Source organism: Myiozetetes cayanensis, unplaced genomic scaffold, assembly GCF_022539395.1.
Source record: "Myiozetetes cayanensis isolate MyiCay16 unplaced genomic scaffold, myiCay2020 scf12, whole genome shotgun sequence".
In the NCBI taxonomy this organism is placed as follows: Eukaryota; Metazoa; Chordata; class Aves; order Passeriformes; family Tyrannidae; genus Myiozetetes; species Myiozetetes cayanensis.
The window spans coordinates 6,594,005-6,609,294 of record NW_026086826.1 but is presented as its reverse complement, the minus strand read 5'-3'; the positions used below and the strand labels follow the sequence as shown (position 1 = coordinate 6,609,294).

The 15,290-nt window shown below is 41.5% G+C and overlaps 1 protein-coding gene across 1 annotated transcript in view; it reads left to right on the top strand.

The window, feature by feature from the left end:
• The window catches only part of LOC126635772 (BEN domain-containing protein 5), an 892,379-nt gene that overhangs the window by 667,285 nt on the left and 209,804 nt on the right, over positions 1–15,290 (top strand). Inside the window, exon 7 of the mRNA XM_050307295.1 lies at positions 9,657–9,746. Coding sequence (XP_050163252.1) covers positions 9,657–9,746 — 90 coding nt within the window. The remainder of the gene's footprint in view (positions 1–9,656; positions 9,747–15,290) is intronic.

Sequence of the window (15,290 nt, the reverse complement as noted above, 5' to 3'; positions counted from 1 at the left end):
TGTCCCATCCTTTAAATAAATGATGACTGAGAGTGATCCCCTTGAGCTTCAACTTGGAGCGTGTTTTTATTAATTTATTTCTCACCGTGCTAGATTTCTCCCCCTCCACTTTTAAAGGCTCCTTTGACTTTAATTAAAATTCTCCATAGGCTTATTGCCGAGAGAGAGAGTGCGTGTGTATAAATTGGTTTTAACAGTTTGCTGACTAGATAGGTTTTACAAAGCTCACACAGCCTTCCAGTGTGTATGTATGCAGGCAACAAAATGTGTCTTCTCTCGGGCACGATGCTGTATTGATTGACTGCACCTCTGGAATTTACTGCTAGGTAATGATAGGACAAAAAGGACAATTAGGATCGGTGGACACTTGTGTGTGTGCACGTGAAGTTACTGTGGTGCTTACAGAGAGCTTTGAGAGGAATCACGTCTGCGAGAGGAGCTGTTCTTGGTTTGATGTAAGGCAGGGGACTAAAGCAGCAGTAGGAGAGAAGGTTTTATGTGTCCAGGTGGAATTTAAACATCTTTGAGATAATTGTTTTTGCAACAGAGGGGGAAATGTCATAGGCAGCATCTGAATAAGAATGGCAGCTTGCTTAATTCTTGGCCCTTAATGAGAATGGAAAGTGCCCTGCCTCTGGGCGTACATCTCACCTTTCTCTTTTGAAGGAAAGGACAAGAGTGTGACAGGACTTTCTCCTGCAAGACTCTCTCCATAAATCCTGTGGGATTTATGATATAGGTCAAATATTCTTGGTACACTTCTGTCTGAGGTCACACCTGTGACACTTGGTGATGCTGGACTTGGTCAAAAGAGGATGGAATACACACACCTAAACAAAGCTGATTTTGGACTGTTGAGACTCTCCTCAGCCACAGACTCCCTGACATCACATCCCTGTGATCAAAACCTGCAAAGAATCAATGAACAAAGGCAGGGGCCTGGCAATGTGACCAAGAGGGATCTCTCCACTTTGTGAAAAGGGGACCCTTTCCACCCCATCTTTGCCATCCTGCTCGCATTAAGAATGTATTTCTCACCCTGTTTTGAAACCAATGTCAAACATTACAGTAAAGAAGGATTTGCTCCTGGCTGGTTTAGGGATGTTTGTGCTTCAACCCTGAGGGTAGTCTGCATCCCCTATCTTGCTGAAGTATTTCAAAGTTTGTGTTTGGTGTGTAAGACCCTCTACTGAGCACCCTAATTTTTGGTGCTGTGTCTTCAGGTCCAAATTCTGATTTCAGGTAAACCATGAATATAAGAAGAGAACTTACTTGCTAGTGTTTATTTCTTGCCTGGCAGGCTCAAACCTCTCTCTAAACAGAGAGCTGGTGGTTCCCAGAGAGGTCAGTGTCACATTCTGAGGAGCATGGCTCTTCATGAATCTCATTTCAGCAGGTTGCTTTTTATTGACCGCTAGCTCAGCTTCTGAAGAACACAGTCATAGTTCAGTCGAGGCCAAAACCTATCGCAGAACATCCTGCACATCTTTCCTGGGATCACTGCTTTCAAGCCACATTTTGTACACTGAAGGTTTTATTCTGTGTAGCCCCATCAGTCCTTCTCCTTCCTCTCAGGGAGGGTTCGGTACAATACAAGAACCAGGAAAATGATCATGCCCTGTGTCCTGGAACTGAACATGAGGTGTCTCCACTTCTTTTCAATGAGTGTTTTAGGAAGAGTAAGAGAGAGAAGGGTTTGTGTTGTTCAAGTCAGTGTCTAAAAGGTGTGATACAGACAATTAACCAGCGGTAGTGTTGGTTGTGTTGCTTCACTTCTCCCCCAGGTTTGAGTCTTTAGCCCAGTGGGCTGAAACTTTCGTTGTTTTTCAATTCTTTTCCTCACAGAATGAGACCTGGCCCTGCTTAGAACAAGGTACCTGAGTAGGTGTCCATCACTATCTGACATTTCATGCCTCTCCAACTTTTGTTCTTCAATTCTTCTCCTGTTATACTTTTTACCTGTTTAACAAAGGTGTTTCAGTGAAGAATACGAGACAAAGCCCTGGTGAATACAGGTTTTCCAGTTACAGCTTCCTATAAACACCTTTCCTGATTTTTGCATGTTGTGTTGCAGCTTGTCCCTTCCCTATTATTTTAGCCATTGGCCTGGAGAGGTTAGACATGCTGTACTGACAGGTTCTGGAGTTGCACCTCATGGCAGCTATAGATGCAATTTTCAGCACTGCCTTCCTTGGAAAAATCCATGATGAGCGCAAGGATGTGGCTGTGCATCTCAAAGAGACTAGAAGGGCTTTGAGAATAGCTGTACTGGGACTCTCAATTCTGTTCTGAAAGGCACATGGTTTTGCTCAATTTTTATATGAGAAAGTCTGAGCACTAAAGTTAATCACAGGCAAATCCACAGCAAAACAGGAAAGAACAGAACAAAGGTGTTCTGGCTGCTCCTGTAACTGCTGGACTACTCTGTGAGGGGTTGGTAATTCCCTCTTTGCTATCTTGGCTGAAATTCTGACATAAATTATTCTCTTATCTTTCAGCCCATGCATACTTATAGCAAACAAACCCAGCCGTGGCCCTCTCCACTGGAGAGAGCTGATAGAGAGTTGCTTTATAACAGGCCCCGGCAATATCTTCTGAATCCCTGGATTTTAAAGACAAACTGAAAAGGTACCCATGTAATGTAGTATTGCAGGTGGAAATGTCTTGCATCTGAATGCTTTGGTTCTATCCCTTTGTATCAAGTGAAGGCTACTGGGATGGTGAGCGTTTTAGAGGGATGATAGGTTTGAACAGGGAGAGCAAGATAGGTACCAGTTAGCATCTATTCCTTCCCAAAGAATGAGGTCTGTATTACTGTCACTGGTGGTAACTGGAGAAGTGCTACCACATATGTAAGCTACTACAGTTCTGTCTGATTTTTAGAGAGGGATAAATAGGACGTGATTTGGTTTATTCAGTTTGTAATTTAATGTCAACTGTTGCAAGGAAAAAAAAAAGAGTACTGTAGATCAGAGTTTATATATTCAAATGCAGGTGGGTGAATTCTGACTTGATGGAGTTTAAGGAAATAGCATTGAAAGACACTCAAGTAAAATGAAGACTTTAGCAAATCGTGGCTAGAATGTTTTTGTCTCGGTGTTTTTTCTTTTCCCCGAAGGTAAACTTTACTTTCTTGTTCTCTATCATCTGAAGGACACATGCATTTTTTCTGGGATTTTGGGAGTGATTTCTGGGGTTCTGGGATTAGACATCAAATTTAACAAGATGATATATAGCTTTGAGGAGACACATTTGATGTACCACTTAGCCTTCCCATAATTTACTGCGTGCCTCCGGTCTCTGGAGGGCAAGGGGTTGATCTACACTCCAACCTGACTTTATAAATAGCAAAGCAGAAGAGGGAAAAAAGAAAGCAGGCTGGGGAGCTGCCTGCTAAACTGTTATGATATGACAGTGATGCAGGTAGGTGACATTAAATGCTACTGTCTGCATCCTTAATTGTGAGTTGTCATCACCTTGGCCATTTGAGGACGAATAATGTGCTGTTCATATTCCAGGCTTCTGTTCTTATTCACAGGACTGTATGTTCCAATGTTCAAATGTGTATATGTAATTTAAAAAAAAAAAAAAAAAAAACAAAACAAACCCTCAGATTTTTTGAGGGGTGGATTTTTTTTCTTTTTCTTTTTTTTTTTTCAAGTGTACCTTGACTGGCTTTGCATGCAGTTAATTTTCCTATTTTCCTGACTCGAAAGCACAGCGAGCTGCCAGTTTCAGAAAGCCCAAACGGAAAAATGGTTGCTTACAAGATGTAATGAAGATTAAAAACAAACAAGTGGGGCTGGGAGGTAAGGGGGATCTTGCTCTGTGGTCGTTTGCCATTTCTGATTTTGCAAATAGCTCTGCAGTGTCGTTTGATCTATGCATCAGCATAATTTTACCAGGAGATATTTCTGGCCTTTTGCTTTACAGTCAGATCTCTTTGCTGGGCTATTAAGTTGAAAATGCAGTCAAGTATTAACATTGAAACTGTTTATGTAACCTCCCACTACACAGAACCCCTCCAAATACCCTGCAATTGAGGAAGGCAAGGAGGGGATGAAAAACAAGAGCTAGATAGAAATAGTGCCTGCTCTGGGATTTAAATAGGTCAATTCCTTCCAACAAATAAAAGTTAGGCTGTTGATATATGCCCATCTACCTAAACTGTCATGGAAGTTCACTGAGCTGCATTCCAGCAGAGATTGCTGGCTGTTAGGGATGCAAAAGGAATTGTTACAGAAGACTTAAAGAGGGAGGAGGGAGGAGGAACAAAGAAATAGCCGGAAAGGAGATCATACAGGTACAACACTTTCAGATTCCTTGTGGCACTTACAAGTGTTGATAAGTCTTTCAGCATCTGCATTCAGAAAACTGAGTCCTGCTTTCCTACCTGCCCCTGTGTTTGTCCCTATAGGATGCTTGCCTATGGCATAAGTCTAAAGGTTCCTTTTTTTCTATCTTCTGCTGAAGTATATTTAATTTGCTTTGAACAAGAGCAAACCCAAATCCCAGGGCCTCTGAATAAGGGGGAGTTGTGGTGGGGGAATACAATGAATGTCTTAATCTTGTGTCACCCTTTCTTTGAGACACTGTGCTACATTAAATTGATTTTGCAAATGAAAGCTAAAAGCTAAGCAAAAGCCACCAATCTATTTTGCCTAAAGATGATTTTAGTGCTCTTTATGTTCCCCTAAATGACAAACCAATTTGTTACCTGCCTACATAAACATTTGCCTATATTAGCCCCTGAAATGTTTTATTTTTATTAGCCCAAACTTTATCTTTTTATGAAGACACAGGGGCCCAATAAAATTAGTGTGCAAATATAATACCCAATTTGCATTTTTCCATGGTCAGCAGAAAAGCTAAGTAAAATCAATCTGATATTAGGTCAGCATATACATCAATAAAGCATACACTCACACAGGACCATTGTAATGGTCCCTGTAATTTCTATGCTGCCAGAGTAAAGAGATTAAATAATATTAAATGCTCCAAAATAGCTTTGCTTTTAAGGGGAATTTAAAAAGAAAAAGAGAGTTTGGCATAAAACAGGCAATAAAGGATAATAGTTGCACAATCTCCAACTTTAAAACATTGTGACAATGATCTCAGAGGCAAGGCTTCCTGCAAGACAGCCCCAATTCAGCAAAGCTCTCATGCCAAAATTGTGTTTAAGCACCTTTTTGAGTGCAATACAAGCCCGTCAAACAAATCATGTATTTAAGCACCTGACAGAGTCAGGGACAGAGCCTGAATGAAAATCTGGGACTTGAAAGGGTTTGGATCCAGTTTTGAGCATTACGTGCAGGACTATTGCTGGGTTGATGGTTCCATGCACAAGTGAGGCTTTGCTAAAGAAAAAAACTTTAGTGCTCCAGACAGGGCTGACTGAACGTGGTGGCAGGTGAGGAGAGTCAGTGAGCAATGAGGGTCTCCTGTAGCAGTGTAACCCCATTGTGGAAGCCAAGATGCTGCTGCCTCCCATTTCAGGTAAAAGTACATAGGAATAGGTGCCTGACTTCCAAAACCTGTAGTCCAGTCTTTGCTCATCTCCCTGTGGTACAAGTGGCTTCATTCTGACCTTCTGTCTCAGCCTCTTTGTACTGCTCAGGCCAGCTGTAAGAAGGCAAGGAAGAAAAGCTTGTGTGTGTCTCATCTCAGCAAGTCCAGTGGGATTTGGTAGTGACCAAAAATGTTGTCGTTTTGCACTCTTGTGTTGCCGAGATGCGCGTTATTACCTGAAATGACATTTGTGGCCAGAAGTAACAAAAATAAATGGGATTAGGTGCTGATCTGGTCTCTTAGGAAAAACCAGAGCACGGTAAATGCTGCTTGGATTTGATTTGCTAAAGCAGTTTAATGTGGTAGGGATGAGGCACTTGGGGCAGCACCGACATGAGTGTTCGCTTTCGGCGCAGGTGTCGCAGTTGTGTTGGACACAGACGAGCCAAGGTGGCACAGTGAGGTGTAATGCAATAGAGTTGTTTTGATTTCCTCAATGGAGTCTTGAACTCACAGGGTTTTGATTAAAAACCGCTGGTAACAGCCCACTTCATGCTGCAAAGTACCCGAGAAAGGAAGACAATATGGAATTCATTTGCAACGGATACACATATTTCATTAAAATATATGTAGGTATTTAAATCAAATGGTTATTTGGCCATATGTTTTTAGGGTGATGGGTTTCCATTTCTTCTGATTAGAGCCTTCTGGTCTTCTACAGATTATAAGGTTTTTCGAGTGACTTGCCTCAACTTTGAAGTCCTCTACAAAGCAGTTAAATTCACTTTCAAGTTCTCCTGATGGGCACCACTCTAAAGGCTTTCTGAAACAGACTTCTAGGGTCAGACTTGCTCATCCTTTGTACTCCACCAGCCTTAGTACTAATTTGTCAATTTAAATCATTAGCACACCAGGGGTACAAGACCTAAAGGAACCACAAATCTGCTGTCCATTTCTGGTCTGATACGGTAGTAGAAAAGATCCTGGATGCCAAGTGAAGTTCTACCTCAGTTCTGTTACAGTACTTCATTTTGGTAGTGCAAATGGAATTCCATAAATTGGATTGAAATTGCTGGAAATTTTTAGATACTTATTATTAAGCTGCTACACACAAATACTGTCATTTTCATGTTTTTATAGTAGCATAAAAATGAAAATTGAATGAAAATGGATAAGTGAATTTGCTGCCCTCCCGTGAAGGTTTAGAATTTTATCAGACTGTCTTTTTTTTTTAAGTACAAAATGTTCTCTGTGCAACCCTGTTTTAGTTGCAGTAGTGTAATATGTACCTAGGAGTGGAAATTGTTGTTTCCTGGGTGAGAGGTGGGGGTGTGGCCAGTGGGATTGCTTTGTGACTGGCTTGTACATGCAACAGCATTAGAGGGTAAGGAATGTGAGTTGAGGGCCAAACAGTGAGAGTGATATTCAGAATGAGAGATTTGAGCTGCTTGCTTGTTGTTAATTGAATTTCTTTTCCTTGTGACATTTGCTTGTTGTTTATCACCACTGTGGTAACTGGAGAACCAAAATGGATGTTGAGGTTGGTGTTGTTTGTTCTGTCTAGCATCTTAGATCCTCACAGCTTTGCCCAAGGGAATTCTCCTCTGAAGCAGAGAGACGGGATGGCAGTGGGTGAGGAGCAGGATACGAGGGTGTAACACGCAATGGCAGATTGTTTAGGTCCAGTCACAAGTCAAGGCAAATATTACCAATGGTGATGGTAGTGGTAGCCTTCAAAGGGAAAATGTTTATTTTAATCTTCAAGGTACTTTCCAGAAGAGAAAATGAAAAAGAAACAATTGGAGATGTGTCTACATTTCTTTCCTTGGAAAACTGGTTTTGCCAAATAGTTTGTTTCTGACATTCACTGCTGTGGCACTTAGAAGGGTAGAAGTGGTACCACAACAGACTATTTCTCTGCATTTCCACGACTCTCAAAGTTGTGGCTAAATGGACTGTGCCTTTCTGTCATTTTGCTTAAGTGCTTTTGGCATCTACTAAGCAAAGCTATACACTTCTAATCTTCTTAATTTTGATTGATCTTATAAATCCTGAAGTAGAAAATAGGATGCATTTTCAATGTAACATTGAAATTAAAATATGAAATGGTGTTTTATAGTTGTTTAGTGTGTTAACTCTGGCCAGCAGCCAGATGCCCAACCAGCTGGTCTCTCTTATGCAGGACAGGGTGAGAAAAATAAGATGGAGAGGCTCATGGGTCAGGATAAATTCAGGGATATCACTTACTAATGACCATCATGGACAAAGCAGACTTGACTTGTGGGAAATTTAATTTACTGCCAATGAAAATAGACTTGTATAGTGAGAATTATTGATTATAATAATGATTTTAATAACTGTTATGAAACATAAATAAAAACAATATTGTAACTGAAGACAAACAAAGACAAGGCCAGAAAACACCCCAAACTAATCCTCTGTCCGAAAGATTTCCTAACCAGGGGTGCTATTCCACATCCAGAGAGTGGTAGCCATGCTGCTGAGCCTCACATTCGTGCTGAGCCACAGTCCCTTTAATTTAATGCTGGTTTTCCCAGAGGGGAGGAAAACTCCTCTCCTCCTGCAAAAGTGATGCCAGACTTTTGCTTTTGTTTTCTAAAGTTGTTTTGCTGATTTATCTCCTTCCTCCCACACTTCTTGATGTTAATGCAAATGATGTGGGATGGTCATTGACTTCTACCAGACAATGTTGTTTTCCTTTTTGCTGCCTCCCACTTTTCTTCTGCAGACAGAATTGACCCCACCAGCTGCTGTGTTTCTCAGAGACATTCCTTCTTACACTTTTTTTTTTGTCTCTGGGGCTCAAAACCACCAGAGAATGGTGAAGCTGGTGTATGAAAGAACAAATGAATGGCTGAGTTACAGGCAGAGCAGCTGTAGGACTTCCAGAGATGCTAAAGAAATAAAAGGAGAAACCTGCAGCAATTGTCTCCTGAGAACAACAAAAAATGCATTGATTATTCCTGTGGTGCTGTGAGGTGTGAGGTACCTTTGGGAAAACTGAGCATTTCTAAGAATTAAAAAATTAGCTCAGTTATGCTCTAAGGACTCTGAAACATCTTGGAAAATCAAACTCTAACTTTAGATATATATGCAATGCATCTACATAAGTGGAATTGGGGAAAAAAAAAAAAAAAAGCTTGGACTTAGTTCCCAGTCTCCTTTCAGTGTGTAAACTTTTTACTTCAAAACAAAGATTTAAACTGTCTCTAGCAATTGGAGCCTGCTTAGCATTACCCCTGCTGTGTGTGTTCAGGTTGAGATAAGACATCTAACTGAGGCCCTGACCTCTTATAGTCATTAAAATTCCCACAACCTGTTTTGAAAGAGCATCATTTTATTTCCTGTTTATTAAATGCAGTCACAGCACAAACAGAGGAAAGATGCTGCTTGACCCATGAAGTTTAAGGCTGAAGCAAGTGGCCAAAGTGTGGTTTCAATACTTAGGGATTAACCCATATTAAGTTCAGTATAGTTGGGTTCTAAATCTCCCTTCCACCTATCTGTAATTTGATGGGGACACAACACGTTTTCGTGGCGTCACTTGAGAAGGTTACTGGATTTAATCCTGGCCTGTTTTCCATACTTTATTTATTTTTGAACCTTTCTTTCAGTCAGGGCAGATGCAGTACCAAATAGTTACCAGATTTTTGAAAAATAGCCTCCAAATCCTCCAGAGCAAAGTCTAATAAATGTAATTTGTAGCACTTTACTGTTGCTTGGCACCATTAAGGCTCGTACCAAGTGTAATGCAGGGTGCCATTGGCTTTACCTTATGACTGGACCCCCACAGCTATTCCTTTGATCCCAGGGGGACATTTATCACAAGTGAGAGCAGTTAAACTCCCTGTAGTAAATTCTGGTTTTTAAATAGAGAGCCAAATTTGTTGTTTCGGGTTTGGCTCTGTGTCATTAGTTTTGCAGCCCTTGTGCAATCTGCTGCATGGCCTGGCATGGAGACCTGGTGACGCTGCCTCTTTTGGTTACAGATTGGGCCTATTTATGACACATGAGCAATTTTAATAAAAGGGTGTGCTTTGAAAATTAATAGTCCTTTATTGCTGCATCTGGGTCTGAGTTTAAGGATCTTTATTTCTCTTTTTCCCCCTCTCCCCCTTCTTCTGCAGCGAACCTGCTTCCAGGGGCTGAACAGAAAGTGGTGTTCATCACTGCACGGGTCCATCCAGGGGAAACACCATCTTCCTTCGTCTGCCAAGGTGAGTGTCTGCACGGAGATGGCAGATCTGGTGGGATCTGCTTTCCGGTTGATGCATGTATTTGTTTTGGATGGCTTCAACTGTGATAGAAGGCTGAGCTCACATGACAGATTTTCCCATAGTGAAATGAAGTAGTAGACTTTTTAACCTTTTGTAACTGAAGTATAGTTAACCTGTAACCTTTCGGAAATAAAGCAGACATCAGGAATTATTTTTGGGACCAACAGTAGTCAGATGATGTACCTCATGTCAAAGTGATGTATCCAATATCGAGGTTCAGACACCAGGTACAGGAACTGAACTGGTATAAACTGGACTACTGGTCTGGCTGTCAACAGAGATGGCAGAGAGCATGCACAGCAGGGGAAGTTCAAAAGTCGAACCAAGAGGGAGACTTTGAGCCTTCATCTGAAGACCCTCTGGGTGACAACACGCATGCACAAGGAGGTGGAAACCACGTAAATGAGTTCTGAGAAATAATTAGCTTAAACCTGCCCATTCCATGAAATATAATGAATATGTATACTGTGAGGGAATATAATATGCATACACTGTTTCAACAAGTGCACACATTAGTAGGAGATACCCCTGTGTTGCCTGGTGCCACAGTAAGAAATACCTGCTTACTGACACTTGGTGGTCATTGAGTGTCTTCGCTTCAATAGTGAAGGATATTGGCAAAATCTCTCATCTAATGCCCAGCTGCATGTCTTTTTTGAGGCAATAGGAATAGATTATGTCCAAGTCTTGTGAATGTTTGCTGAGCTCGGTCAGAATTGGCTCTGAACCTATTTGGGAAGAATTTATACAATATGATCACGTCAGGCTCCTTTTCTTAGCAAAATGGGCTGGAAAAGCCCTGGGATTGGTTCTGTGTTAATTGCTTATGCTTTCTTGCTGGCTACTAATTCCAGCTTCTTTTCCACCACAAAGCAGTGACCCTAGTTCTCCAACAGAATTCCAAGAGGCCTCTCTTTGTGTGAAGCTCCGAGGAGCACAGCTCCCAGTGGCTGCCAGCTGTTTGCCGCACAGAGCATTCCTGCTAAAAATAGAGAGCAAAACGCCCAGCTTGTATTTATAAAGAGTTGTAAATCCCAGGCTTGTGGGTACAAATAAATAAATAACCCTGGCACGCATTCATATAACTTCATTGTATAGGTCTGAAAGGCTGTACTTATGTATGTGGCTGTCTGCAGTGGTAAAGTGCTGATGGTGTAAATCAACAAGGGCAGGGGCAATTTGGTGATTCACTGAAGCAGCTTGTACCTGGCTCTGCCGAGCCGACGAGTTGCATCAATCAAGCATATGCAGAATTTATTACATTGTCTGCTCGTGGTGCTGCAGACTGGTTTGCTACTGGCCCTGTCGGTACCTAAAGACCTCTGTGGGAAAGGTCTGGCACGGGGTTCATGGTCCTCTCTGTGTGCTCCTCGTCCTGGCAAGGTCCTGTGTCTGGCGTCTCTCTGAGGCAAAAGGTCAACAGCTGTCACTTCTGCTGCCCTGGCCCCGTGGGCCAGCAGGACACTCAGCCTCTTCTTGTTAGCCTGTGGAGTAGCAGAGGCAAAACCCTTCCTTTAATAAAACAGTGCTTTAGACTGAGAGCAGGGAAACTCAGTGAGTTTCCCATATCCTGCGGTGCCATAGTCAATGCAGGGCATTATGGCACACATGATGTTTGTTAATGAATATGGATTTTTAATTGGCTGCTTTGATTCTGTTTGTGGCTGCTGGCGTAGCCCTGTGAAATGAAAGCTGAGGCGTGCTGCTGAGGTGGTACTTTGTAAATGATGTTATTTTATTTTGATAATGGAGAGTTTATTCAAAAGGGAAATAAAAATAAAAAAAAAAGGGAATGTGTAAAAGCAGGTGGCATGCTTAGCCTGATGAAACAACTAGATAGAAGTCATGCTCTGATTGTCTCAGAGAAACTTTGTGTTTTGTAGGGAAAAAGCAACCCCAAACAAAACAAAAAGAGAGTGGGAAAGATAAGAAAAATAACAGGGAGGTATCAGTCTTGGAGAAGCTCATCAGAAGCTTGCTGTGGCTGCAGTTCTAAGGCATGCCTGGCTCGTTGGGAAATGCATGGATCCACAGGCACTGAACTCTGCAGGGCACTGAGCCATTCTGCCCAGTGCAGACCAAGCTGCCTTGTGTGCATAATCAGTGTCAAGACAAGTAGAAATGTCAGCTGTCTCAAGGCCATTGCAGCATTGTCTCTAGCACTGCCAAATGTGAAATCGGGTGCTTGCTCCATCTTTGGAAACTTCTGTGTGGGAGGGTCAAAAGAAGGGATAAAGAAGATTCCTTTGGCAGTCAAGTGAGGGCACACTTAGGAATTTTATTTTTGGAGTCTCGGGAAGCTTTTTGGCATATTTAGGTGTTGCAGATTTTATATCCAGATGCCAACTTAGTGCATATGGAACATGTCAGGATTTTTTTTTTTTATTAGTGGAGAGATTTCTTCTTGCATGTTCGATTGTGCTTGCCACCTGAAGTATAAAGATATGGAAGCTAATCCCAAAGATTCCCCAGAAGCAAACAGCCATCTCACATTTGGAAGAGCAGAACGGTGACTGCCCAGGTCAGGAGAACCAATCCATAGGGGAATAGATAATGACTTATGAGATTTATTTACTTTTTTTTGTTCTTCATATTTTTTCCAGTTGATCTTGGGTTTTATTCAGTTCAGGCTCTGTCTTCTTCTTTAAAGCCCTTAGATAATAACTGACTCCTTACTCATTTTTCTACCTGTCTTTGAGCTAGCCAGGTCTGTTCCTGACCTCTTTAGCCTTCTCTCTGCCAAGGGATGTAAAACTGTGTAGCCCAAACACCACCTTCCTGGGGCCTGACAGAAGATACCTGTTACATCCTCCATTTTTTTGATTAGTCAAGGTCCCTGAGAAGCAGGGACCTGTCTCACCTTAATACATCAGGATATGCTTGGTCCTGTCTACTGGTCCTTTGTCCTCCGCTTTTCCCACATATCATAAATCTAGACAAGGATCTTTGTGTTACTATAGGGAAAAAATGTAAGGTCATCTCCCCATTCAGAGCTGTATTGTTTCTGTGCCATCCTTCTTCATGTTCCACTGTGAAGAATCCACTGAAAACTGAATTTTGGATACAAATGCCCTGCATTCCTGTAAATGTGCAAGTATTATAAACTTGGATACACATTTCTGTCTCCTTCCAGCTGTGGAGTGCTTGCAGCAGTAGCCAGACTTCCCTAGAATCATCAGGCAGCTCACCCAGCCAGTTAAAAACAAGTGCTATAATATTTCACACGTAGTGCAGCTGGTGAGCTGTGGTTCAGTTCCTTAAAAGGCAGACAAAGCACTGGAGGGCCTCTTCATAAAAAGATGGATTAAGAACCTTTTGTTTCCATTTTGGTCTTTTAAGAGTTATTACAGTGCTTCAGGTTAGCCTTTTTAGGAAGTTTTCCTGATGGTTCTTAAGTTGTTGTGAAGTTCAGGGACAGAAATGGAGAGTCAATCATCAGAGAGTATTTTCACATGAGTACCCTTCATATCCAAAGGTAGGATGGTGTTTCTCCTCCTCTCACAGTGATGGTCACCATGAGTGCTGATGCTTGTATCACGTTTGGGGATGAATAAACAGGAGTAGCATCCAGGATAAAGAGGATTTGCTTTCAGTTTCCTCTTATAGGCCATTTTCTAACCAACTGGAATCACTGCTGCTCCTGGAGGGCTTTTATAGTGAACACAAAGCAGTGCAAAAATTCATCTTACAGCTTGAACTCGTGTCTCATGGGCTGTTCAGATTTCTGAGGGATTTTTCTCAAGTCATGGCTTTAAATTAGTTTTCTTTTTGTTTAGATATTTCCCCTCATTTTTCTCCCCCACAGTATCTTTATTTAAGAAAATGTATGCTATTTTCTCTTTCACTCTGTACTTTTAAGGCAAGTAAACTTACTCTTACAGGTAGGGTCAAATGTCAGGTAATGCCTGTACCTGTATGTAGTGTGCACTAACAAGTGTGTGTAAAATCTGTGCAGGCCCCTACCCTCTAAACACTGATCAGTGTTTAAGCCAGCTTTCAAAAGGTCTTGGATTTTATTCAAGATTTGTTAATAAGAGTATTCCTCCCCACCCTCTCATCCCCAATATTCTTATAGTCTTATTTTCCTTCCTGTAGTTGCTAGATTATTTTTTTTTTGTGATAGAAAAGCAGTTGTCCCTCACTATTCTCACACTTGTAAAGCTGTAGGAGACCCTGTGACTACTATGTTGATGTTTATCCTTTATGCTTTGGCTTTTGCCAGCAGTCAGTAATTGCAAGCTTAAGCATGTCTAAATGTACCAAGACATGTACTTTACTCACTGATTTAACATATTCTATTAGTAGGATGTCATTTGTTGTCTTTTTAACACACTTGCCAGTGTGGCATTCACCATGGCACCTAAATGCAAAAATGAAAATTTGTACCCTAAGCCTCTAATATCATTTTCCAGGCTGGGAGCCCAGAATGGAAGACCCCAGAGCAAGTCAGGAGGGAGAAGGGATCCCACAGCTGGGTTTGCAGATGCTGAGCATCTCATGCTAAGTGTAATTTGACCTGAAGCTGACCTTGAAGCTTATGGGCTGAATAGGGAACAGCCATTAAAAAGAAAATATAAGGAAAATAGACACCTGGGACTCTAATTCCTAAGAAATGGAGCAAAAGTTATGTTTCAATCAATCTTCTTTCTTTATAGCTGCCTAAATGAAGGCTTCTCCTTGCTTCACCTCAAATCAGATAATATGAAATGAAGAAACAGCCTGCACTGGGCAGTCTCTTGCTGTTCTGTTTACATTCTTGGTCCGTGTTTTTAACCCCCATCCTCTTGCCAGAGGGTGAAGAAAAAAGAATCTGAAAAGCTTTGTACAAATTTTGGTTCTACGTTTAAAGAATGGGGTAGGAGGGTACAAACTGACTGAAAACAAGCTTCTACCAGCTGCATCCTGAATCCTGTTGTTCTAGCTCACTGAGCTAGTGGTTAACTGAACTTGCTCTCTCTGTGACCAAGGTGCTCCAGGTGCCTCTTAAAACTGGTGGCATTTTTCTAGTTCAACTTCATGGAGGCAGTGCCTTAAAATTCTTTGCATTTGATCCTGCAGGAACTCTGAAGGAGTTAGTAATGAGAGTCAAGTTGCTGTAACGTGATGAGCATGACTTGAGTGGAGGCTTTTCTGTTGTGGTTTTTCATTTGTTTTGTTTTGTTATTTGTTTGGGGGTTTGTGTGGCTTTTATTGCTTAAGGGAAAAGCAGTTATAAATGTGAGAAGAGCTATTTTGAGGCCTGTTGCTCCTACTCGGAATTTTAGCCAAACTCTGTCTTTTCTTATGAAGAAAGAGAAGGAATAAACTATCAAGGTTAAAAGCTGCTTTTCTTTTTCTTTCACTAAGTATAAATCTTTTGAGCATTAGTGATAGTAACTTAAAGACAGGACACGTTTTAAGTGCAAGAAAAAATTCAGCTAATGAAACCTTTAAATGTGAAAAGGGCTTTTCTGAAGTAACAGAAGTGATGGCCTTGCTTACTTG